The following is a 27,713-nucleotide window of genomic DNA, read 5'->3' as shown; positions in this document are numbered from 1 at the left end:
ATTTATTCGCTCCTTCCAGACCAAACTACTTCCTTACATGCAGGTGCAATGGAGAAAGGAGGGGGGTTGTCATCTAACAGTAGAAATAATCATCTCTGGTGAGTACAAAACATTTTAATTGTTTAGAAAGAAGGGGGTTGTCATCTAACAGTAGAAATAATCATCTCTGGTGAGTACAAAACATTTTAATTGTTTGTTTCCAATGTTCTTTGCAAGCAGTGTTCTTTGCATATGAAAGTGTAATTGAAATTTCTTCCCTACTAGAAGTTTTTGCTTTTCTTGTGTAAAGTGCCTCGAGACAACTTTTGTGGGGAATTATTGACGCTATATAAATAAAATTCACTTGAGTTGACCGAATGCAACAGCAACAGTGACATTTATTTGCTGTAAATTGAGTTAGATGAATTTTAAAAAGAACACTATTTTTTTCTCACTTACAAAGTGAAATTAGTTAACTTCAACAAGGTTAAGTACCAACGATCTATATTGATGATCAAAATACAAAATCTCCTATCTGGAAAATATTTACTTTTTTCATTTTTTTTTTTAAAGTAAACTAACTAAAAAAGCAAAACAATTGTGTGCTTCCAGATTGCTATTCATCAGGGTGAGATACACCAATCAGGATGTATTTGCATATTTACAAAGAGATTCTGCAACATCTGCTTCATTTATGGCACAAGAAGAGGCAGGACAACTTGTTCTGGGTTCTATGAGGCTTGACTTTGACCTTGGGGCAGGTTTAATAGTCATTCACTTGCATTAGACAGAGCCTGTAAAAAGCTAATTTGAGCAAGTCAAGTAATTTGGTGCATAAAGTTTGCCGAAATTCTAGTTCTTGGGGCAATTTGACAAAACACACAGACACGTGAAACTGTTTAAAATAGTGAAAACAATGCCTAATATGTCCCCCGTAATACTTTTATTTTGGTAAACAAAGGTTTTTATTGTTAAATGTAATTTTGCAGTGTTGCATAGCTACTCGGTATTTTCATGGTGCTTCTCTCAAACAAATAATAAACTCTTTTTTAAAAGTGGAACTGGTTTCGATAAGTGAGCCTTCACTGACTGCATGATCAGAATCAGCTTTATTGACCAAGTTTGTGCATGCCAAACAGGGAATGATGATGTTTGTGTTACGCCGTTCCTGCTGTTTAAAAGCATCAACAGAGAAGGCTATAATGTCAAGACAGCTTTTTTGACCCCACAGAGGTGTTGCATTTCCTCAGGCAAAAGCAGAAGTTGTGTGTCTGATGCGACCCCCCATTGCTTCAACTAATAGCGCCCTCCCCCGTTGATGCTGTCAAAGGGTCAGAAGGATAGAGCCATCAAGGGAGAATGGCAGAAAAGATGCAAGGATAGTCTGGGCCATAGATCTACAATGGTGGCTCCCCATACTTGTTTATAGATGCGCATGTTTGCACGATTATAAGTGTGGCGGTGCAAGGAGTGAATTCTCATTTCCATCTATAGTATAAGAATATACACAGCCCCCCCACTAGACATAAAGGGCGCATTTGTTCTCAAACTTGTGCCATTGTTCTGCAGTACTGCTGTTGATATCCATAGAGATTCTGCTTACTTTCAGATTCCATCAATATGGGCGGGTTGGACAAAGGCTGGACTATTAGACCCGTCCGAGAAAGGATGCAAACAGAGGTTCCTTGACTCTGGTATGGTGTTGACAATGGCAGCAGTGTGAGGCTGCCGGGTGATTGATCATTCTGCTGTTTTGCTGTGTGGGATAGATGGCGAGGATGAGATAAAACAAACAATAGGGTGCGAGGAAGTGGCATAATTTTTAGATGATGGGATTTGGATGGACCGAATGTGAGATGGGAGATCTTTTGGATAAATACTTGTATGTATTGTTGAGGTTTTAAAATGATTGTACACCAGTATTGAAGAAGCCTCACTTCATTGACTGTCTTAAATGTATTACTTGATTTGTGTTTCATGTATGTGTGTTGGATGGCAGATTTCTTGTATTTATACTTCTGATCCAGTGACATTCCATGATTTATCATCATATTTTTTTAAATGCAATAGAACCTTTTTAGGATTAAAAAGTAAAATGTTTTCATGCAAGAAAAAATTGTGGCTTTTGTTCAAATATGTTAACGGTCAGGGGGAATCAGAAAGGGAGGAATAGAGGAGAAGATTTGCCTCGTATTAGGGGGGGGATCCTGCCTGGAACAAACAGTCTTTTTGTGTTTTCATTAACAACAGGAGACTGTCAAAGAAGAGATCCTCTAAAATGAAAAGGATGAGGGTTCATTGCTGGGGAGAACTTCTCATTACTTAGGAATTTCAGACAACAAAAATTCACATGGATGAATCCATTGTTCTAAGGCAGCGTCATGAAAATGTAATCCAAACATACTTCAGCATGAACAAAAGAATAATAAATCATAACAGTTCATCGAATGGTGACACAATACTAGCTAGTTAGAGAGTTGAGGCATTGAAGTCAGGAAGGGGTAAACTACCATGTCCTAATATATTTGCAATGCAATCAGCTGGGATTGATGGCCCGTATACCCGACACCAGGCTCGGCTGTAATCTGCCTTTTCTTGGTTCTTGGACAACGGTCCTTTCTTCCATTATCTTGGCCTTTTCTTCTCTTTCTGTAGGTCAGGTTACTAAAAGCAAAAGGCCTCTTGCATTTTCTTCTTCTCCGTCTGCAACATCCACTAAGTTTCTCATCCGGCTGTCCGTCCATCCATGATAGCATAAAAGTTACTTCCTGTTGAGAGTGTCCATGCCCAATTTCCTGATTTCTGATTTTCCTCTTTGGTCCATCGTTTGAAACACCTCAGCACTTAGCAGAGAACCTCTGAGGAATTGTCACATGCCCCCAACTTGTAAACCTTCACCAGATGTGAGCTGATCTCAAGTCATTGAAGTCAATGAGGGTTTTTGATGAATTGTGTTACATCCTGCACGACGTATATGAAGGCTCGTTGTCATACTTTGCTCTTTGTAGAAGTAGGAGGGGACAGTGTTTGAGGAACCAGGTGTTGCTGTGTGTGCATTCTCAGTGTCACTGTGTGCATTGTGAGGACAAAGACAGTATTGAGGAGACAGACTTGGAGCAGAGCAGGACAGGATACTCTTACAGACCGCCTAGCATTTGTGCCAAGTTCGCCCTTCATCCACACAACAGAGACTGTGTTCACTTTCTCTCCACTCCCAGCTTTGTTCAGTCTGGCTCTTTCCCTCTATCATTTCCCTTCTTCTTCCTTTTTTTTTTTGTTTATATACGCCAGGGTGGTTTGCCTCAGAGTTGACATCTTGGCTGCGAGGGCAGGCTCAGACAGGTCAAAAACTTGGCCATTGGAAATGTTTGATCTTCTTTTAAAGCCACAATGAGACCCCAAAGTTTTGCTGCTCATAAAAGGATCACAAGTACAAAAGAATTTTGATCAGTTGACGCACTGCATTATTCTTCTTCCCCTTAAAAAAAAATCCTACACTGGGAGAATTATCACAAGATTTTTGGGCACACGACAATTTTGTGAAGATAAAACCTTAGCAAGCTTACTCATCTTCACCTAAGATGGAAAATCTATTTGTAATTGGTTTTATACATATCGATGGATGATCAAGCGAAGATACTGATTGCACTATTTGAAACATTTTCATACAGAGGCATTATCATGCTCTGGGTTCCGCTTACAAGCCACTCTACCCGCAAGACTCATTACGGTACCAAAAGCTGGACTTGCCATTGACCCCATCCAAGGACCCAGTGGATGAGTTTGAGCAATGTTACGCAAAACACCAGATGCATCTTGAGGGATGAAAGTAACTTGATCATAACAGTAAGATGAATGACAATCTCCATTTTAAAAGAAATCTTAGACCCATCTTTTTAGAAACCCCAGGTTCATGTCCTGCATGGAAATCCAGACATGTCAATGGGACAGGAATCCGCTGCTAATTGGGAATAGCAGTACAAGACAGAGTGGCAGGAGACACAATGGGCCCACCAGAGGTGGAGATGGACTAACAGAATGGACAACTGTTTCTTCTGACACACAGGCGGGTTCTCTTGAATGGAGATGCGTGTGGTCGAGCTGACAAGACATTAGTGAGAGGAGAACCAGAAAGTGTGCTGACAGCAGACCAAGTTCTTTCAGATCATGCTGACTGGCCGTTAATTAAAGCTTTGGGACTTGAGACATTAACTGCTGTCTCCTGTCTGAGACCATGTCGTAGGGAATGTAGCAAATGAAGAGAACCATTTGGAAAGATATTTTTTCCACGTTGTGTGTGTCCTATTAATGAACTGTAGGTTGAAAACTTGCAGGGATGAACAGTCTGTTCTTTGGACAACCCTTGGAAAATTGTATCTCCTGCTGAAATGGCAACACTTCTCTCTTCCTTCCACTGGTGTGAGCCCACCACTCGGGCCACACTTATGATGCTCTTCAACGTAAAGTTATCAGAAGCATTCAGCTTGAAAAATGCCAAACATATGACTGAAGGGAATTGAGTCGCAGAGCCAAGGGAATGCATGAAAGGTATTTTGCCGTCTGTAAACACTTGAAAGGAAACCGTATAACCTTCAAACCAGTGCCTCCAGTGCTACAGACTGAGAAGCATGGCCAACAGCTCTTGATTCCCAGCATCATTTGTTCAGAAGAATTTTTGCAAGCTTCTAGCCACCCACATAAATGAATAGGACACTCCTGTGTCAGATGTTTTCAACAGAAATGGAAGAACAAATAATTGTTCAAGATAGTTGATCCAGGTAATTTTGTGCAAGCGCTTGTCAGTGATTCCATCTTACCTCTGTAATTGTGTATGACTTGCCCTTAAAAGTTGTGAAAACCCAGAAATCTTGTTGATCACTCGCCCACAGCCGGGATCAGTTCGAAGTTGAATAGGGATGGCTATCTTTTAATCTACTCTTACTGATACTGCTTATTGATCTGGTGCTTTAAAAGTATTCTTATCAATGCTTTTCTTTTTTTTTTTTTATAAGGGAAACGGCTACTGTATAGCAACTGATATATTATGGAATCAGGCTTATGACAGAACATATGATAAAAGGACAAAGCATAAAAGATCAGCAATTTAATAACAACTGATACATCGAGAAACAATGAGTCACCGACTGGTCACAAGACAGGCAAATGAAAAAAAATTAAATGACAAAACAGCGAAGAAGTACATAATAATACTGCAAATATGTAATCATCAAATAAGTGCAAACAAATATGTCACTTAATACTTACTCCAAAACGGGTAGAAAAATATGCATGATGTTCATAAAGAATGAGCGCCATCCTGGATTTCAGACAAAAAGAAGTGTGCGTGTGTGTGTGGCAGGTCACATCGACTTGTGTGACGCTTGCATACGTTCATCCAAATTTGTGTCTGTGGTCCATGCATAAGTTCCGTGCATGAGGTTGGATGCCAATCTGTGTGTGTGTCCAAGATAATTAACTGTCCACAGAAGCGTGTCATTCCTCCATTGTGTGTCAGAGCGGACCACAGGGGTCCTGAGGAGGAGCGGAAATGCTGAATTAGCTTCACATTATGCCATGAGCTTGTCTTTTCTCAGCTTTTCCGTTTAATTAGACTAACATCCTAGTTTGTTGTAAGGGGGCTTGATGACGCAATATCAGCATTATCATTTGGGTTCCCCTCACCCCACCAGCCGCAGAAAACCTAGAAACGCATACATGCATTTAAATATACTTGCGCAAATAACTGCCACCATGATCACTGACTGTCTAGCTCAATATGTGGTGGCCTTATTCAGAGAAATTATTCTAGCATTTTTTTTTTTCTTGTAGATATTCCATGCCGCTTTGCGCCCTCAGATTTCACGCTGCAACATTAACACAAGTTGACACACTGGATTAAAGGCAGACAGCTGGAATGCCCGGGTTCTTTGTGTAGCATGGAGCTCAGCCAAGAGCCTTCACTCTGAGGCCAAGAGAGACCTGGGAAAGACAGCAATGCTTGGAAATAACCACAAGACAGGCCAAGAGGGTGGAATGTACCTGTACTGTGAATAAGCTCAGGGCCTGGTCTGGTGCCAGATAAAAAGGTTTGATGATTGAACGTAAAAGGTGTAAATGATCCATTTGGGATGTAATTCAACATCTTAAACCCTAATTTATCACCTGCAAAACCCACCACACTTAAAGGCATTGAGCACATTGACGTCATAAACTATATTTCAATTAAGATGTCAAAGTCACCATCTGAATATTCCTGCAATTTTCATTTTAATGAACTATCCAGTTAGTAAAATAGTCAAAATAGTCTACATATAAAAGACTGCTGCTCTGATTTCTTCATATTTCAGGGAGGGAAAAAAATCCCATAACAAATAACGGAAGCATTAAAAATAAAGATTTACAATTCATGACCTATAGAGATCTTCACTGGCAACCACAATATTGCTGTTTGTTCAAAGATGTCACTGATTTGGCAGTCCAATTTAAAATCGATGTCCAGTTTCAAACCCAAGTTTGAGACTGTTGGCTTTAGATAAGACTTTAGATTAGACTCCAGGGGGTCCAGGTCAAAAGGGGGGGACATAGACTGGCCACTGGGATAGAAAACCGGAATTTCTGTTTTCTTTTCATTGAAAATTACAAAATTCACTGACATCCATGCTGATATCCTCTAGACAGCACATTAGTAATCTTAAAGAGAACACATCCTTTTTGTTTAGCGGGCTTTAGATCTGACTTTCGTAGGATGGAACCTAGGAGCAGCAATAAAACGAAAACAGCAAGGGCCTCAAAACAGATCTCTGTGGAACACCATACGCCAGAGAAGCGGAGAATGCGACCTAGACTAACAGAGTCCTACCAGCTAAATAGGATCTAAACCAGTCTAGAGTGCTCCCACTGATGCCAACCATGTGCTGCAAAAGAGCGAGCAGAATATTATGGTCTACCTTATCAAATGCTGCAGTTAGATTCAACAAGCCCAGGCACACAGTCTCTGGTGTCATTTACCAGAAGGACATCATTAAAGATTCGTAACAACTTTGATTGTGCTATGCACCATCTTGATTGGAAAATCTCCAAGACATTAAGTTTATCCATGCATAGATATCCTTTAAATACACATAATACGTATATTTATATTGTACATGGACATGGAGTGAGTGAGAAAGTGACATTGACCTGTTGGGGGATCTCCATGGCAACAGAGCCATCAAGTCACACCTCATTATTGCAAGCTGAGTGTTTGTATTGGCTGGCCAGTTCCGGAATGTATTCTCCCCATGCTAATAGCCTTCAGATGCCATCGGCTCATCGCACTCAGCAGTGTTGCCCAACTCACTCACCCGCCCTGCACCTTGACCCCCACACACCCACACAGATACAAGAACTAGCATTTTATGGCCTGTAGCACAATTTTTCTTAAAGGAGCTTTGTCTGATTTTGCTTACAGGCCCTAAAACTAACAAATCAAACAACTGAACTAAAACGAAGCATTTTTTAAAACCAATAAATTGTCGCTACAAACAACCAAACACTATCATGTAAAGACAAATTCAAAACTACAGTAGTACAATCTTGATTGCAATAGAATTAATGAACAGGTTTATAAGATATCACATTGAAATAGGTAAGGACTCCATTTGTTTGTTCCGCGATTTGGAAATTCACCTGCTCGTACAGAACTAAGAAAGAGCGCGATGAGAAGGATTTCTAACGAATCTCGTTCATTCTTACTGTAGCAGCCTGTGATTGTGTGAGCGAGACGTGTTTCATCCGCGCGGCTGCATGACAATCTGAATGACGCCCTCCCGCAGACGTATAATAGGGTTTTAGCGGAGCCCTTGACAAATGGTGAGGAAGCAGCTGCAGAACTGCAGGAGAGCCAGCCTCCCCCTGGTAAAGAAAACTCGGTGAGAGGAGGGAACTGTATTAAAGAGATGTTTTTGTTATGAGCAAGACATTTTCCAACAAAGCTATCATATTATTTTGCCAAATTCGAGTGAAGACATTTGCTGTGGAAGCTTAGGTAGTGTTGAAACAATGATTGCGGTATGCAGCAGTCATCATTTTTTATCATTCTTCATTTAATTTTGGTTTTCAATGTTTTCATTTTATTGCCGTTCTTTTCCATGCAAATTGCAACTGTATTATTCAATCTATTGCTTAATAATTGCCAGATAATTGAAAACTAAAACGTGCATGTTATACAACACTGCTTTATAACATTCTTAGCTGTTGGATAAGTCTGTTGTATAGCCTACAAATTGACATGTGGCTGTGAGTCTCATGCCACCCTTCTTTTTATTATCATTTCCTTTTGTTTGTTGATTTATTTTTATTTTTTTTAATCTTTCCTTCTTTCATCTTATTGGGTTTAAAATATTCTTTTGTGTTGGAAATGACCTTTTTCAAGATATTCCAGTTGGTCGCCACAATCAGATCCTCTCATTTTTCAAGCCTTTCATCTTTTATTGGCTATTGCAGATAAAAAAACAAAACAAATATCAACAAACCACAGAGATATTAAACTTAAACCGTGTCACAAATTCTCTTTGACCTACAGTATGATGTGCATGCGATTGTGAGAAATTGTTTACTCCATACAAAAGTGATTCACCTTCAAGTTTGTTTGAAAGTTGAGGCAAATTCCTTCCACCAAATGTTTTAATTGTACTGGAATTTGCATAGATTTAGAAGCATTTGATTTTTAGATGTTGCATTTTAGTGACGTTTTACATGTTCACCCTGAGCTTGCATGGGCTTTTTATGGGCACTCCGGCTTCTTTTCACATACCAAGAACCATGCATGAATGAACAGCTGAGAGAAAAAAAGGCACAGATTTCTTTTATATGTTTAATATTATATGATAATTATAAAGAAACTATTTCAACATTCAGTTCCAGATTCAAGTGCATCTTCAAAGCACGTGTCTGCTTTAGCACTAGCACAGCAAAAGAGGCTGTGAACCCCCACACACCCCAAAGTCATGTTCATTCACTGTTGGCCAGGCCTGTATTTGAACCTTGGCGGGCAAGAGCTAGCAGAGGGCTTGGTTGAGCCAGGATGGGGGGGACGGGACTCGTGAACGGACCAGTGTTGGACCCCCTACTTCGTGCTGTCAATAGAGTCGCATACCTTGCTGACCGCTCCTGAGGCATGGCCTGTTGAAGGAGAAAAAAAAATCAAAGGAGAGAGGGAAAAAGGGGTCGGAGCTGGGATTGAGGAACAAAGTTTTTTATCTCTCAAAATTGCAACATAACATCTGCAATTTCTCTCCATAATTTAACCACTTGTTCACTTTCAGCTGACTGTGCAATCAATCAATCAATCAATCAAATTTTATTTACATTGCCCTTTAAAATAGCCAACCGGTACCCAAAGTGCTTACAACAGGATAAAAACAACAATCAATAAAACAAAGCATAAAACATGATTCAAAAGTGCTGTATCTAACTGTAACTGCTATGTGAAAAGGAAGCTGAACTCATGTCCCCAATTTTATTCTGAAAAGTCATTTTATCACAGCAACAGCAGTAACACTACAGTTCCACTTAAATCTTTTACGTTGTTCAATCATGTTTTTTTTTTTTAAATGTCAGAAAGGCCAAGAGTTCTCATTGAAAGTTTCGTTTTGTATTTTTTTGTAGCGCTACAATGACCCGATGACTTTGAAAGGCATACGGTGTTGAATGTGGTATTGCTTGAGAGACAGAAAGTGTGTGGGGACTCGGGAGTGGGAGATAAATAGAAAAAAAGCATCTTAACCTTGTATTTCTATGGAGGCGTGGAGCAACCAATGAAGAGTAAAAAAAAAAAAAAAAAAATGCACGGCAAATACGTTCAAATGTACTTTCGAGACTTAAATACCTTTGATTGGAATATACTCAGAAATACGCTTGAACTTACTGGCAAATACGGCCGAACGTACTTGCAAACAACGTACTTGGAGCTAAATTTTAGGAATTATTTTTGTTCAGGATTTTTTTCCCCCACCATGCAATGGACTAGTTACTTCTGCATATTTAAAGATTCAATTAAAACAGCAAAATGCCAGAAATTATTTTGACCATTTTAACTATTTATGATCACAAGTTAATTCAAATGAACACAGATTTTTTGAAAGTACATTCAGACGGAATTTAGGTATTTTATTTGTCTTCATTAAAACGTTAACTAGAATGGGTTGGTCTGAGCCATGAAACTCCAGTCCTATTCCGGTCTTGATCACAAGGCACATGTACACAACCATGTATTTACACTCAAATTCACATCTATTTAGAGTTTATTTAGATTCTTCAATGAGCCCAACATGCATGTTTTCGGAAGATGAGAAGAAGCAGGAGTCTTTGAAGAAAGCCCATGCCTGCTCACTATACACGGAAAGGCCTCAGCCTAAAAATCTCAAGTTCAAACCTCGAGCCTCTGAATTTTGAGGCACAATCATAAGCATTTCCTCACAATGTTCTGCAGAAAAACAGATTTAGCCTAATTTGTCATGTTATTATCCCCTGAAGTTGTACTGCCATTACTCAATCTATTTTGTGCGCCAGCGTTATTGGTGTGCCAGGAATTAGGTCACTGTTGTGCATCACCTAAAGTGCAGAAATAGAAAAGGGCGTTTGGCTACTTTTTATCCACCTTTCCCCTTGTAATAATGAATCAAAATGAACATGTGTTGATCCAGCAACAAAATAGAACTAAAGTACAAGGTTGCCTCAGAGGCACTCTGAAATAAGTTTAAAGCTATTAAAGTAAATGTTTTAGGAGATTGTTAGATAGCCGACAACAATCAAGCCATTACTGTCACATAATTTGTAACAAATCTCTGAGGTTTAAAGCAATTCTTGTCTTGTGTTATGTGGACTTTGGTTCATCTGGCAAACTTAGGTCCTGTTGAAGCCCTAATGGTCGTACCCCACTAGGGACTATAGGGTGCCTATGTTTCCTGCACTCATAAGTAGCTCCTCTAAAGTCTGTGTAGTTTCAGGTTGAGCAAATCCTCCCCTCAAACAATACTGCTCCGCTTGGCTAACGTATTGTTCCGCCTGTGGGAACCAACTTCCTATATTAAGAAACTGGGGAGAGGGAGTGAGCAAATGTCTGCTTGTTCTGCCACTTTCCACAGACATAATAGGCTTCTTAGAGTGATGAAAGACAGTGGGAGAAAGATGCACAGTCTTCACACTTCACTGCTTCCCTCTCTTGAGTCCCTCCGTCTTCCTCTATAACGTTTTCCTTCCCCTCCAGCACCCACACTTTTCTTCCAAAAGGGAGTCTTTTGAAATAGGCTCTGAAGGGGGCGATCAAAGGTGGCCAGATGCCACACACAGCATTGTCAATACCACACACACCTTTCATGCATTTCCAACGTCCAGTGTTTTCTGAAACAATTAAATGCTACCTTTTTTCTTGGTGTACACATCAATGGATTCTATAGGTTGAGTACGATGGGGCTGTTTTTGTCACGATTTTGCCCATTTTCAATTAAGGACATTTACCGTCTACCTTACAGTATGTCTTACAGTGTTTGATTGTTCTATGAGATTATCCTTTGGTACGAGAAGTGTTTGGTGTGGTTTTGTCGCAGTAATGGAGTCATAAATAGGTCACGGACAATAATCATAAATAAATGTGCACAACCTTTACAACTAAAAATCTATGTGTGGGGGAAATTGAGGTCTCCCCAAGTCCTTTGACTCTGAGGACTGATGTGAAAAATGTAGCCAATCAATCAAACAAGTGATGATTTTCTTATTTTATTCTTTTTTTTTTTTTTTTTTTTTTTTTTTTAGCTGGGCTAGGTCGGCGGTCCACATTATAAAGTCTACTTTAACATGAGTTGTTTGTGAAGAAATTGTTTTGTTAAAACTCATTCTTGATCAAAATTCAGTCACTCTGGGTTTGATGCGTAGCTTCCCGGCTGTATTCTCTGCAAGGAATTTTCCAATTGAGAAACAGATGTTTGCCTCTTGACTCACTGTCCTCCACCTGAGTGACCAGATAAACTTCTGACTCCTCTGCTCAAATGTCAGAAATTGTTTTTCAAGGACCGATAGCGCACCCTTGCATGCGACTAAAGTCCCAGTGATGAACCACCGGAAATTGTTGTAACATAAAAGCGTAAAGTCCAGAAGAAGTACACTAGTGTGTTGATGTTCTTCAATAACTGGACTTACCTTGCATTCTCATGTTTGACTTTGACTGCAAATACTAAAACAGTCTGTTCATTTCGTGAAGCTGTTTTTCCGATTTTGAATTGAGACACTTTCAAGTTATTGCATGAAATAGAATTTTCAAATTTTAATTCCAAAACTTGTTGAGGTAGCTTTCATTTTTCCAAATTTTCGTTGGGAAAAATAGAAAAAAAAAATTAAAACATTAAAAAAAAAAGTAACAAGACAATTGGCAGGATTTTTGGCGGATTTAACCAAAGTTTACAGGTACTGCATAAAAACAAAGACGGATGACTTCAAAACTTTTCCCACCATTGTGATCTCTAATCTGTTCAAATGAAGAAAAAAAAAAAAGACTCTAAGCAAATTAAAAGTCAACAACTGAGATAATGTGGTTGTACAAGTATGCACACCTTCTTGTAACTGGCAATGTTGCTGTGTTCAGAATTTAACCACGTTCAGAGTCACACACATCTGCCACCATTTAAAGTGCCTCTGATTAACCTCGAACTAAGGTCAACAGTTCTAGTAGTGTAAAAATGTTTGAAATATTCGCTCTGTTGAATTTTGTTCAAAACGGGGACTTTATTTATCCGCTCTATGCACTTTAGTTACTAGAAAGAGGGAAATACTCAGCTGGGAAGTCTTGTCTGTCTAGACATACAAGCAATAATAAAACCCGGAGCTGTTATAGGGTAGCAAGAGGAAGTCTTTTGGAAGAAACATGGCTTCTCAGTAAAAATAGCCTGTATAGGGCATGTGTACTGAGAGATTAAGCCATCTTTGAAGTCTGCCATACATCAGTTCAAAACTCCCTTCCCCTGTTCTTTAAGCTAATAAGCTTAAATCTTCCAGCTCAACTCTTCCGACAGCCAAGACCATGAAAAAAAGACAGAAGAAAAAAAACTTTTAATCCCAGCTTTGATGATACATTATGTGCTGCTGAAGAGAACGTTCAAAGTCGCCCCTAAAACTTTAGCGACTGGCTGCTGCGGATGGAGGAGTCGTTCGTTTAACAAAAGCATAGGCGAATGAATCGAGGCAGTTCTGATGGGACGTAAGCTCGCTACGAAGGAAATGTGCTTTAGTTGCTATATGATAATTGTATTTCAGCCCCAGCCACATTCCTCAGATCTGACAGCAGCAAGTAATGTAAATACAAGCATAAACTCATAGTGACCCCGTGTTCTGCATGTGCAGCAATCAGCAGCTCAGCAAGCACGGATTAAGCTCCGAGAAGCAAGGCGGCTGAGGGTGCAAGAAAAGGAAAAATGAAAACAGTGTGGAAGAGGAAGAGGAAAAGAGGATCATAGATGGAAGGTGACAAGAGCTATGAGGGATAGATGAAATGAAGCAAGGGCGCGGAGTTCAGATTCAACTGTCATTTTCCTGCAGAGAGAGAGAAAGACAGGGAAAACAGCAAGATTTGGTTTCTATGGCAACTAGAGGCTATTGCAAACCACTGTGCAAACTTAAGGAAGGAAGGAGAGGACAGCCAATCAGGTCAAAACTCGTGTTAAGCCGAAGCGACCAATGTTGGGTCTGATTCACAGAAAAAATATCAACATCTCATTTGATGCAAATTTCAGATGAAGTCTATGTTCACATGTGCTTAACGTGTATATTAGGTCTTCGTACATACCGGTTGAGTCAGGTGTTCAGCAAAGAGGTCAATTGAACATACTTTTTTTATTCATACATTAATTAAACTGGCTCATTGGGAGAAGACAAGAGATATATTGAAAAAAGAAGATTGTTTATTGCCAGCAAATAGAGGTGAAAATATAGCAGTCTTAGGCTGGCTTTTCAACAATGTGAAAAACTGGACATGACTTTTAAACATGAAGACAATCACAACCAATAGAGGAACATTTTTGAATGTATGTACTGAGATTGAGCAGCCCAGTAGATGAGTGGTCTGCCTCATGGTTCTGAAGTTTAGAATTCAAATCTTGGTTTCAGGATTCTTGAGTGGCATGCTCAACCCGTGATTTTGTGGGTTTCCTCCGTGTACCTTGACATGTATTGGTTCGTTAGAATCCTGAGCCGTATAGTTACGATACCAGATCATCATTTTATTTTATAATTGGGGATTTTATAACACATTAATTATACTGGGAATACCAAATGCTTATTTGATTGTTAAAAAGATCAGCAAAACAACAATGCACGCTTGACCTTATACTAAATCTTTTCTTTCTTGCTATTTACATTATTGAGAGTGTGAAAATTAATAAAGCAAGGTTTGAAAACAAATGTTCAATAATTCAATTTTGACCTTGATTGTAAATTGCAGCAAATATTTCAATTAAGGGTCAAATTAAAATACAGGCTAGGCTTCTATTTTGGTTTCATATTTTAATATCCATAGGAGTCAAATTCACTGCATGTCACAGAGATAAGTAGGAAAACGTGAGATAATCTGGACAAAGGGCAGGAATGTGGTTTTTGAGCCATTTGAATCTCTCTCTCTCTACGATATGGCATTTGGAATACATACTGTATCATGTTAAAGGTATAAAACTTATAACTGCCTTCTATTCCAAATGAATGTCTTTCTCTAATGCTTTTCTTGTCGTCTGTCTTCGTACCTCTTTTACTGAGCCCCATCCTCAGATGGCTTCTGGCCTACATTTTCTGCCGAGCTCTTGAGTGTGTGTATGTGTGCGTGTTTGTGTGTGTGCCAAATCTCGACATGGGTTTACTGGCAGAGTGTGCATGCGATGTACGGATTGAGAGAGCAAGAGACAGCAAATGAACATGAATAACAACAAATGCAATTTGTGTTGCTTTTAGTCAAAAACAAGGGGAAATTATCATACCAATAAAACACGAACATTTTTTGGGAGCAAAGATAGTTAGGATGTATCATTGATGGACATAGCTCTTTCACAGAATGGACATATTATGATTCCTTATTTCAGGTCTGCTTTTAAATGTTGCAAATATTTAAAATGTTTTTCTCATAAAATGCAGATGGGGTAGGTTGAAGTTAGGCATCGAAAGTTTGAGAATAAATCAACAGCACACAAAGATGTTACTTCACAACATTTCTTAACAATGACTCTTAATATGGCTCAAAATAGTATCATGAATATATTTTTGACAGATTTCAGTGTGTTCTAACCAAGCATTAGGACTCTAAATAGGGCAGTTTTTTGCAAAAGCTTCACAATAGCACAATAATCTGACAACGTACGTACATATTTTCACCTCTCAATCCCTTAGGTCGTTCACCGGGAGACCTTAAATTTGCGCTTGCCGCTTTCGAGTCTGCTTGTAAAGCAAAATGAACCCTGCTCAACTAAAAGAAGAACTCAATGATGTGTGAATATTGTCCCAGAGTTGACAATTTAGTGATTTTGTTGCTATATTTACTGACATTGACGAGCCCTCTAGTATAAAAAATGTCACTCGCTGCAAATCTAGACCCAATACAGATCCGCCCCTCCTACCAGCATGCTTTAATAAAGCGTTGACATGAAATTTAATAACGGATCTTGTCAGAGCTTTCAGACACTCAAAGAGTATATAAATAGATCCAGTGAATATATAAATAACTCAAATGGCATATTGGTGTGTGGGGAAAAAAGTAATACTAAGAACAGAAGAATTTGATTTGAACACTACACCAGATTCTGATGACGCGAACGAAGTAGAAAAGTGGATACGTAGCGCAACTGCGGGAGGCTGAGATAAAGCGTAGTTAGAACTCTTAGAGCTCTAAGCCAATCAGCGGCAAGGATACAGATGACACGCGATGCACCGAATATATCCGAAATATTTGTTTTTATAAAAATCCGCGATGTACCAAGGTCGCAATAGGTGAAGCGCGAAGCGGCGAGGGATAATTGTATTCTTATTTTGTTTATTCTCATAAATATTGTTTGTTTGTAATGATTTGTGATGAAGCATTGTGGAATGTGACCAAGAATCTTTCTTTTTATTTGTTTATTTTTATACAAAAACAAAAAAACTTTCATGACAATGAATTGTTGCCAAACGACATTCTGGAACTTTACAACACATAGTTTATCAAGAAGAGCATTAATAAGCAGACCTGGAAGTTATGAGGGGCTTGCTTTAAAATAACATCATTAAAAAAGACAGACACTACTTACAGCAATGAATGTCGAAACGTATATCAATGTCTCAGTAGTTTGTGACATGTTTGTTCGATTAGATATGTCACTATAAACATTTATTTTGCGCCTGGAAAAAAAACAGCAATGATTCTTATAAAGTAAAAACAGAGGAAGCTCAGCATGACAACATCATCTGGAGGTGACAAACATGACGGCCAAGATCGGCGCCAGTTTAAACACAATGGGCTTGCAATACTTGAATCTCTCTTAAAAGCGACAAATTAAAATCCATAGATAAATTAGTGCTGTACTGTAATTGAAATAGTTTCAGTTTCCTTTCTCCGTTGGACCTTTGAAAGGAAACTGACATTTTGTGGCAAAATACTCGAAAGGAGATTAAAATAAAATGATGAAAAGGAAAAAAATAGTTTTTTTTAAAATACTACTAATCAGACATGACATTACTGCTTCTAATCGTCATTTTCAAACACTGTACTGATGTCGTTCAAATGAAGGCCAGAGCAGTTCCATAGTTCCAATAAAATAAGCCACATGAAACAACTTTAATGTCATGTCTTTGTGGCGACAGACTCAGCCAAGGCTGATCACATCGCCATATCCTCCCTGAACAAGATCTATTAATCATCCACATTTTTATAACCTTTTGATCGATGTGTCTGTGAACACAGCAATTTCCAACATGATGATTAAATTAAATCCAATGTGAAGGGCAACTCCACAGATGGCTCACTCTGCCTCAGCACCAAACCTTTGCCTTTTCTTTTTGGGATGAACATAAGCAGCTGCTTTGAAGCCGAGTGACCTTCACGTTTGAGTATATTTTGTTTGTTTTGATTGAGGCAAGCGTTACCTGAATAATCTGTTTGTATTGTACGATGGAGTTGCTCCAAACCTTTTGACTTTATTGTGGCCCTTTAAACACTGCAGCCATTCATGTACCAGTGAGTTCCCCATGTGTCCAACAATCACATTTGATTGATTTAAAATGTTTATTTAGAAAATAAAAACAAAGCAATCAAACCATGAAACCCTTATTAACAAAAAGGAATGAGAAGAAGTCCAGACTTAAAGATTCCTAGGCTGCACACATTGGCACCACATGGCGCCACAACGCCATCTTGTTGCTCCACCCAAAGGAATGTGCACAGGGATAGTGAACAGAAGACCTGCTTGATCCACACAGGCAAAGGGGTCGCCGTCGACATTTACACCCATCTTGTTAAAAATTCCAACCTTGTATGCTGCTTATTCACGATGTGGCTTCTTGTCCGCAGCAGAGAAAAAAAAAAAGGGTGTGGCAAAAAGAAACTGCAGTATAGTGGCTGTAAACTTGACACAAAGAGGAACAGAGCACGCATACTGTATTGCCAGCTAGCAGTCCCTGAACTCCACGTGTCGTTCCCCTTGATCAATTATTCAACTTCAAGGGTAATCCAATTGAATCATTTCACTAAACTGTAGCGACCTATTCGCCGACGGACCGTAGCTTCCATTCATCCACCTGCTGTTCATGTCCTTTTACTAAAAGATTCATCTTATCAGGAATTTTATCAACCTAAGCAATTATCTTGAATTACAACAGTAACAATGATGTGACAATTCAATTGGTATGTGCGGCCATATTAATGGAATTAATCGAATAAACCTAAATTATCATCCTCATGAGACATTGAAGCACATTACAATATGTTTCCAGCTTTGTGTAATGGAAGAAAGTAATCTAAGCATCCTGCCTCACTGTAAATATATAGTGTATAAATATAAAAAACATCTATATAGTATAACAATCAAGAATGGGAGGAAAACAGAAAACACTGTCACTAGTATTTGACCCTTTTAAATAACAAAGGGAACACATTGTAACGCTCCTATGGTAATTCACAAATGTGAATCGCGTTTTCTAAATTGTCTGTGCCAATGTGACATGAATTATAACACGACATTCATGTTTTTAAAAGCCACCTGTTATCCCATTTTTCTTTGTCACTGGTGAAAACAAAGGAGCTGTCTGAGAACATCAGAAGTTCTATACTTCGTAAATACAAGACTTCCAAAGTGTATAAAGCCATCTCGAAAGACCTTGAGATCCCTTTTTCAACAGTGCATAATGTGATTAAGAAGTTTGACGAGCAGAGAATTGTAAAGAACCTCCCTGTATGTTGGGGGTGGGGAGGTGGGAGGTGGTCTTCAAAGTTTGGTGCGAGTTATTGAAAAAAACATGTCAAATATCCTAAGACCTGAAGGCCAACTTGGAAAATTGTGGGTTCATAGTTTCAACAACTACCATACACCGCACACTGAACCAAACCACAATCCCAGAGAAAATGTTCTCAGAACTGACAATATAGAGATCATCAGTGCGGCACTAATATTAGTCATTATGTGAGGAATGTTCTATGGTCTGTCTACATGTGTTCTAACAATGTTTGTGGTCAGATGCCTGTTACATAAACTGCCCCATACATGCTAAGTGTTATCCTCTGTGTCCATGGAATTATTCCCATTATATGTTAGCATTCAGATAGGACAGGCTGTGTGGTTGCTTTAAATACAGTGCTTGAAATGTTTATGTTTTGTATGGCAGTAACCTTCATATAAGGGTAGCAGTAGACATCTTGAAGCATCTTATTTATAGAATATTGTCATATCTTGTTTACCGCAGGTCTATTAGGACTTCTTTGTTTTCACTGTCCTGAACAGTTCTTTAGAAGGCCATTATGGCTGTAAATCCAAATAAATGCAAAATTGCCATATATGACTTAAATTGGTGAAGAACGACTTATGGAAACAGAGGCCATTCGTGTTTGTTCAAATATTTGTATATTTATTTTACGAGGGGGATTGGTAACAAAAAACGATTGCAGGATCTCAATGTTTTAAAAACTGAAGACAATTTGCAATGTTGGCTTTTTAGCAAGACGCTTGAAGTCGATGTGTAGAATTTGCTTTTCGCAGGCCACACAAAATGATGTGGCCCTCAGGACCAAGTTGTCATATGTGAAATCAACAGTGTAGCAGTTCCCTTTTCTTTCTTTTTTCCAAGCGTTTTAGGTAACAAACGCCGCAGGCCGCATTTAAATACCCAAACAGAATACAAATGAAAATGCTATCATAGCACGCTGATCTGAAGTGCCGCAACGATAAACTGTTTCATCCACATTTGAACTCAATCCGTCTGAAATGCACGATCAGATCATAAAATCAGCTTCCCAGGTGCATACGGCATTATTTCCATCCAATCAGGAGAAGATGACACGCTCGAATCCCCTTTGTGAAAAATTCAATCAAGGATAACGTTAGGTTGATAAAGCAGCTTATTGTGGCCGGTATAAGCCCACTACTCCCTCAGTCTGTCTGCCTCACTCGGCCACGGAGAAGCAACGTACAGACTGTGTGTGTGGAGGAGCAGAACAATGGAGAAGCCCCCCCCAAGCTTATCTGCGACACCCTAAGTCCCTTCAGGTAATTTTTTGTTCACCAAGCTGAACAAATAAAATATGATTTGGATGCAGAGGGGTGGTGGGAAAGGGAGAGTCGAGGCTTACAAAAGCATTACATAAGAGAATTGCTAAAGCAGCAGATTAGCAGCGCAGTGGGGGTTGAAGTTAAAATCCATATTTGTTAATTAACAACAGGCCAGAAATCTCTCTCGGAATCCACTTTGAAGTATGTTGGCGTTGGCGCATGCACACTCACAGACCAAAATATTAGGTCCACCTGCGAAATAAAATCCAATACTGGAGCTGTATCGAATATTGTTTGCAGTGGTCATCATAGCCAATATCAACTACAGGACGAAATGCAATAAGAAAATCCATCTCTTGATAGTCAGTTGAAATCATATCAGGCAGCTTTTCTATAAGATTGTGTATATCAAAATTATACTTGAGTATAGCCAAAACAATTGTCCCTTAGGAGGAAAGATGAGGAAAAATAAGCCATGACTGAGAAGCTATGCAGAGAAATTCCAAAATGAATTTCCAGGGTTACAAGCATTTCAATCACAAGCCATACATAGTCTCGTATACGAAAAAATATCAGCAATAAATTGACATTCATAAATGCTGCAGCAAAAACCGACAAGTTAAACTAAAGGGTCATGAATTTACTCAATAAAAAAAGCAATTGCAAAATAGCTTTGGCGTGATGAAGCAGATCTAAATCCAAATCAAATATGAAGGTCAAACAAAACAAAAATGTCAATGAAGAAATACCACAAAAAATAACTATTTTACTGGGATGTGTGTCAGTTCATTTTTGTAATCTTCAATGACGCAGAAGGTTCACTGAGGTCAAGCACATAACGTACAGAGCTGTCATGGTCACGCTCTCAACATTACTCTGTGCTGCTCTCAAGTCATACAGGTGAATGCACACAAAGGCCTGCTGCGCAATTCAGGAATCACAAGCGATGGCAAATGTATTACATACCCTAACCAGGTCATTAGGTTTCACAAGCGCCTGTTGCTAACCAGCTGTTAAGTATTTCTTTATCGGTATTAGCGCAAGCAACTTTTGAAAAATACCCTTTTCAAATGGATCAAATTCTTCTGCTTTTGTAAGAGCAAACACCTGTAGGGTGACAACCTGAAGAGTTATCGGATTTGAAAAGCAGCCGAACTATCACTTTCATTTGTCAGATTCGATTGCTTCATTGTTCGTGCATGTAAATTTGATCGGCTTACACGGTTAGGCAAACTAAATAAATTCTTTCAAGTTGGCCTGATGCCATCAAATCAAAGGTATGACCAAAAATAATTCTAGTAGTAGAACCCTTGTTACGATTCATTATCTCTTCTAACTTGTCCACATGACGTACACAAAGTGAAAGCACAACCCCGCACGAGCACACCCTAGTATGGCTTACTAAATTGCTCTCCGCTTCATGGAGGATGGCGCAAGGTGCAGCAGCCTGATAACAGCAGCAGCCAAGGTGACATGCCTTTTTTTGCACGAGGAGCCAAACGGGGAAGCGTTCCGTAATGACTGCGCGTTATCAAACGGGCATTGTTCGGGGAGAGGCAGACGTACAGGTGATGGTGGCGAGCGCGAACCCCTCTCAGATCCCGAGAGCCTAACCCGTGGACATGAAAACACAACGTCACAAGTTAGGGTCTCAGGGACGGAGAGAGACACATGTCCACATCAGCTACACATGTCCTCTAAGCCTCTTACACTGCCGTTCTGCTCCCGCTCTTTGTTAGCAAACTGAAACTTGTTGTGAAGTCAAATGAGGACGAAGTGGCTTAGCTCTAGCATGCGCTCTTTCTTTGCCAGTAAAAGGCACGCAGCCTTGCCAATTATCCTGCCACATCAGTATCCAGATAAATGAAGCCCAGCGGTTGCCAACTATGCTGCCCGTGTATACGTTGTGAGAATATACAATAGCAAGTGCCAGACACAACATTGGCCTGACTACACCCCCCCCTCCCTTCTTACACTTTCACTCTCTGTCCCTCCCCCTCTTTAGACGAACAATACAACACTTTAAAAATGCTTTTCCTCCATCAGGTATGGCTGCTTTCATCCAGCATACCAAAAATATCCTACTTCTTCTATAAACCTGGAATCAGACGATGTCAAGTCATTGCACCACCAACGTGGATGACAAAAACCTGCAACGACTCCAGAGAGTGAGAACCCCAATCTCCAAATTACAACCGAGTAGCTGCCTGGCATGTTTAGCACCACTGCTAAACCTTTCAGCGCTCCATCAGAGCTTCTTCAGCGACGTCCTGAGGCGGCACTAAGCGCAGGCAAGGCAGCTCACAGAGCTCTATGGTTCCATCATGCAAGCACGGTGGTCTAAAGCACAGGAAACAGATGGGAAGCTGAGATGGAAGTGCGGAGCAAGGTAGTCACTCACCTCCTTTTGAAACGGGAACCTCCTGCTTTTTCGTCTCCTAGCTCACTTGCCTGCTCAGAAGAGGAAGAAGAAAAACAGGCAAAGAGAGAAAGCTCAGATTTAAAGTTACAGCAGCACACCAAGGAGATTCCAGGTAGTAACTTTGCTTTCAATAAGAATGACTTCACCAAAAGCCGAACCATCGTTTCGAGCAGGCTGCTCACAGCCAGACGCAATAAACCGAAGGAGAGTGATGGCAGAGGCAAGAACGAGAGGCATGAGGTGGGTGCGAGACCGAGCCGGAATGGACCATGTGTACACGCTCTCTCTCTCTCCCTCCCCTCCCTATCTTTGGTGCCTCTCTCCCCCTCTCCCTTTCTCTCTCAGTCACAGGAGAAAAGAGAGAGAGGGCGATGTAATTCCGCTTTCTGGAAAATAGGTGGAAGCGTCAGACGTTGAAAAAGGGGAGTCGAAAAGAGCAGGAGTGCTTGCAGCCGGGTGCGCAGTGCCAGTCAAGCATACCAGTATGCAGCCTCACTTACTGAGCAGAGTAGAGGTGGAGGTGGGGGTGGGACACACACACACACACACACACCCACACACACTGAAGGACTCTTTTACCTTGCTCGCATCGGGACCGACACCACGTAATTTTATCTGAATTTGAAGGTCTAAAGGCGGGTTGGACATAGACAAGCATGCCCACATGTAAATACGTAAAACAGGATTGCTCAAATCTCTTGTGCAGCTTCACTTTCGCTCTTCCCTGCCACTTTCTCTCGTTTTTTTTCCGCTTTTTGATTAGAAGTGGAAAGGAGAAAACACGGGGGGAAAGCCCCTGAACAACTCCTCCTTCTTCTCACCCTAGTATTTGTCTTTAACCCCCCCCCCCTTCATAATAAAGGCAGGAGAGGAAACATGGGGAAAAAACAGCGAGAAAGGGAAGAGAAATATCATCCATTAATTTGCCCCACAGCTGTAATCAGTTACAGCTAGAGGCCCACTCTTTCTTCCATATCAGTGAGCGAGGGAGCGAGGTAAGGAGAGAGGGAGGAGGAGGAGGAAAAGGGGGTGGACCCGGACTTGTTTTTTTCCACCTTGCCATTGTCACATTTGCACCCTTGAAGGAAATCCTCTTTTTCTTTCTTTCTTTCTTTCTTTCTTTCTTTCTTTCTTTCTTTCTTTCTTTCTTTCTTTCTTTCTTTCTTTCTTTCTGTATTTTCTTTATTTCTGTCTTTCTGTCTTTTCTTTATTTCTCTTTTCTTTATTTCTGTCTTTTCTTTACTTCTGTCTTTTCTTTACTTCTGTCTTTATTTCTTTTTTGCCGTCTTTCTTTCCGTCCTCCTGTGGGCCGACATCAATCCCATTATCCCTTCAGAGAGTGAAGGAGAGGCCGACAGCGTATGAGCGAGAGGGGCCGCAGAAACATTGCAACATGATGTGCTTTGGCTTATAGAGGCTACATATAATCTCCACTGGCTCCCCCAGGCTTTGGCGCGGCGAGAGAGACAGAGAGAGAGAGAAATGAAGAGAGGAAGGAGAGAAAGAGGAGAGAGGATGGGGGAGGGACAGATGGAGCAGAGAGGGAGAGTGGCGACGTACAACCAACTGTAGCCTCAAATCAGCGACGAAGGCAAAGAGACTTGCACAGTGCGGAAGGCAAGTGTCTTAGATCACACTGCCCTTTTCTATTCTTCTCGTCCTCCCTGCTTGGCTGCCTGACCGACTGGGTGTGTCTGCATCCCTAGCTCATCTGGAAGCCTTTTTGACTCGGATCCGCGTAGGGCGCTGTCTTCTTTATTTAAGTACAGAAAATTGCATCTGGATCGACGGCACGCTCATGCTAAAGATCCCTGACATTACCAGTTTTAAAACCAGCCTGGAGAATGACACATATTTGCGTTTGCTTGCTCACACACGCACACACACACACACACATGCACACACACACACACACACACACACACACACACACACACACACACACACACACACACACACACACACACACACACGAGTAATACAGGAGAGCTCCCCATATTTATCACCGGCTTTGTGTCCAAATAGAGCACTTCTTGAGTGACATGCTAATATTAGCTGCTTTAATGCCTGCGAGCACACGCATGGGGATATAGTACATGCACGAACACATGTTACACTTAATTCACACTGACTGCAAAACTAATGTTTTGCAGTGTCTGTGCAAAAACCGTAAAGACTGCAATGCACACAACCGCGGTGCAATAACAACCGTGTATATAGAGAGCTACTTTTAAAACACAAACCATACTTGCCTTTAGTTCACGTTGTGTTTTGTGTTGGAACAGTGTTATTTTGTCATGTTCAATACATTTCTATATTATTTTTTGACTCATGTCAAGCTTTATTGGTAGCTGAAATAGGTCTCTGTGTTGTAGATATCCAATATGTTTTTATGAAAAAAAAAAAGTTCGCGGAACGGTTTTATTTAGAAAAATCTCTACCTAAAGTCTCTACCTCATACGCCAATGCTGTCTGCCTCATGTAATTACTTCAGCTTCATGAGACTACACGTGTGACGTCCGGAAAAAACTAGTTTGTACACAAACACAACACTGAATTACAGCTGATTCAAACTACGGTCTTCATATCCCAGAAATTGGTCACTTAGATGCCATTTAGAAATAGAAAAAAAATTGTACAATATATTTTGAACAAATTCTCAAAGCAAAATTTGAATAATGATTTCAATTTTGTGTTGAATGCATTGCATCTTGTCCTCTACAGTGATGCCTAAAAATGACCCTTGCTATGCCATCAACTAGCATGATATGATTTACTAATTTGGTTGTATTCGGATACAAATGTGAATAAAGAACAGTATTTTCTGCTCTTGCTATCTGGGACACTAAAGAAAGAATTCCCCCTGCACCAAATGGCGACCCGACAGAGTCCTGTCTATTCTGAATGTGTTATGTCATAAACAAACAAAAACACATACGGCAAGCCACAATTTATTACTGAGTGCTCTTCGAAATTCGAAGGTTTTTGCTTTCATACGAAACTGCACCAAAATGTCAGATTAATTTGTCTTTTTTTTTTTTTTAATACTTCTAGTAGGTTATGTTCCAGATCGCTAACTAACATAAAAGCAGCTGAAACCATTCAGTAACACATTCTGACATTAGCTGTATTCAGGTAACTGAAGACAAGTCACCATTGATTTACTGATTTCATTTCAGTCCTGCCCAAGCATTTGTTATCTGCTGCTGATGGCAAGGGATCAGTCGGCCAGGCCAAATAACACATCAGCGGAGACCCAGTTCTGTCACGACATCCCACACACTGGACGAAATAGCAGCAAGACTGCAAACTCACACACAAAAGCAGGACTGCAGAGGAAGCGCTGAGATATAATAACGCAAGCATTCAGGCTGGACAGTGTGTAAATGTGTTTGATGGTGCACACGACAGTGAAGGTGTCAATTTAAAAAAAAAAAAAAAAAGCCTTGAGTGATTGACATTTGTTACATCCGGCTGAGACATTTTTTGTGTAGACGACCGATGACAAATTTTCAAGACAAGGTTTTCATGTCAACATGAAATCCTCAACTAAAACCGTGAAATAATGTTGACACTTACCATAAATTATTCTTTAAGGCTGCACCAAATATGAGTTCCTTTAATTATATTAAAAAGTAACTCTTGTTTTTAATAAAAATATTAATCACAGGTAGTGATCTTCCAACATTTAACATTATAGCTCAGGCTAAATAGGATAAGATCCTCATCACAAGTTGACCGTACCAGCTACAATATGGTTGCAAATTTCCTTTTAAACTGTTGAAATCATTATTAAATGAATGAATCCCTGATTGAAAAAAAAGGTAACGTCGAAGTAATATTGTAAATAAACATTATTTTTAAAGGCAAGTAATTAGTGATATGTAATATATTACATTTTGAAAGTAACTTGCCTAAAACTGTCTACTTGGTTTCCTCACCCAATAAAAGGGTAAAGGAAATAATTGAATCATGACAAAAATAAAACTGCGGAAAATTATACAAAACACCAAAAGGCATCCATTCATCCATCCATTTTCAGCACCGCTTATCCTCACTAGGGTTGAAGGTGAGCTTGAGCCTATCCCAGCTGACTTTGGCCAAGAGGCGGAGTACACCCTGGACTAGTCGCCAGCAAATTGCAGTGCAATAATCCTTTTAAAAGAACACAAATATATACATTAAAAAAGTGAGTACAATCATACCTCACAATTTGTGCATTTCGTACCAAGAATATAAATAAGATGTGAGAGATGAAGGTAACCGTGTGAATCGCTTTGAAAAGCGCTATACGAGTAACAGTCCATTTCCTTATATATTGTTCCCACTAATTTCCAACAAACCGTCATATACGCAAATTTAAGGAAAGCAGGTGATTTCACTTTCTAATGCAATTTTATTTTCAAATTGAGTTACATTTAATGCTAATTAGCTTGATTTTGTAGACCAACAGGGGTCAGTCTTTTGCTCCTAATAAGCTGGACGTGGCTAAGGCTAACCAGAGACTGTTGCAGTGAAGGTGGCAAAAGCTTTATTGCATCTCCCATTTTTGCTATTATGAGAACAATAAAGGATTTATAATCTGTGAAGGGTATTGTAGGTTTGAGGGAAAAAAAGATTTTGTGTGCTTTGTTGTGGTTTTTGATGATTTCACAGACGTTTTTGAAAGGCTTTTGATCAACAATGGTTGTGTTGATGCTATCATTAAAAAGAAAATTGCATACTGTGACAATTATATCCCAGAAAATGGTTCACATCTTGACTGAACAAATCTTTTATTTCCCCTTATTTGTATGCCACTTCCAAATGCATTTTCCTTTGTAGTCAGATGTCAAAACGTTCATCATCCCGCAAAAAGCAACATTTCAACACATTTGCTCCAAGTTTAAATGCCGTGTCAATCAGCAAAAACACTTTAATAAAAAGTTACAGTGGAGTAGAAGCGACTGAAAGTTTCCACTCATGTCAGCGTCATGATGCAAAACTGACATTAATTGAAATTTGTGCATTTAAGACTTGTTGAGATGACACAAATGACACATTTTTGAATAATATGCAATTAATTTAGCACTGGTAAATATCCAGCTATGCAGGGTGTCGTGCATGCCTCAGGGAAAGCTAGGAGGTTGTACAGTTATCTCCTATGGTGTAATTCTCAACTATACAACCTACTACCTCAACCTGGCAGCAAGCGGAGCGGGACACTAACTTTATGGCTGAGGCAAATGGCGATTTTAGTTTAGCTTTTCATGCAATCCTGCCAACTGTGTGGATCTTGCGATTTATTGTAATGCTCCACCAAAATGGCTGCACCAAAATGGCTGCTGTGAAAAAGAGCATTAAAACGGCAAAGCTAGTGATAGCCCGGACCTGCACAGTACTGTGTACACACATTCAATGGTAATTCAGCAGATCAGGAAAAAAAGACGATAGATGAAGTGAATTAAGAGACCAGTTTTTAATATTAGTAATATTGCTGTTAACGATTTAGGTGATGCTGCTCAGGTTGTTAGAGCTACACAGACGCAGACCTGTAGATACAAGCTTGTGGTGGCAATTAACACAAG

At 39.8% G+C, this 27,713-nt stretch overlaps 1 protein-coding gene and 1 long non-coding RNA gene across 7 annotated transcripts in view; one reads left to right on the top strand and one right to left on the bottom strand.

Moving 5' to 3' along the window:
* Window positions 1–124: 124 nt before the first annotated feature.
* Window positions 125–25,142, top strand: LOC148395255 (uncharacterized). The gene is made up of 4 exons (XM_088381886.1): window positions 125–169; window positions 21,771–22,386; window positions 22,544–22,628; window positions 23,593–25,142. Exons 2-4 carry the CDS (start codon window positions 22,096–22,098, stop codon window positions 23,850–23,852), a joined length of 636 nt encoding a protein of 211 aa, XP_088238012.1. The 5' UTR covers window positions 125–169; window positions 21,771–22,095; the 3' UTR covers window positions 23,853–25,142.
* The window catches only part of LOC148395254 (uncharacterized), a 55,969-nt gene continuing 37,075 nt past the window's right edge, over window positions 8,820–27,713 (bottom strand). For 3 of the 6 annotated variants that reach the window (XR_015859622.1, XR_015859623.1, XR_015859624.1), the window contains 2 exons: window positions 22,126–26,301; window positions 8,820–9,141 (listed from right to left, as the gene is read on the bottom strand). This is a non-coding gene — a long non-coding RNA (uncharacterized LOC148395254). The remainder of the gene's footprint in view (window positions 9,142–22,125; window positions 26,302–27,713) is intronic. The other 3 variants (XR_015859625.1, XR_015859621.1, XR_015859626.1) reach the window with 1 other exon arrangement.

This window comes from Syngnathus floridae, chromosome 7 (genome assembly GCF_059516105.1).
Source record: "Syngnathus floridae isolate MCC-2025c chromosome 7, RoL_Sflo_1.0, whole genome shotgun sequence".
Taxonomy (NCBI): Eukaryota; Metazoa; Chordata; class Actinopteri; order Syngnathiformes; family Syngnathidae; genus Syngnathus; species Syngnathus floridae.
This window is presented reverse-complemented; position numbering and strand designations above follow the sequence as displayed.

What these genes read in the sequence shown, in the direction of transcription:
- LOC148395255 (XM_088381886.1), top strand. Translation starts at nt 22,096, where the DNA reads ATGGAAGTGCGGAGCAAGGTAGTCACTCACCTCCTTTTGAAACGGGAA. An exon ending in GCAAGAACGAGAGGCATGAG is followed by an intron (nt 22,387 to 22,543) that starts GTGGGTGCGAGA and finishes TCTGGAAAATAG; the next exon opens with GTGGAAGCGTCAGACGTTGA. An exon ending in AGTGCCAGTCAAGCATACCA is followed by an intron (nt 22,629 to 23,592) that starts GTATGCAGCCTC and finishes TGGCTCCCCCAG; the next exon opens with GCTTTGGCGCGGCGAGAGAG.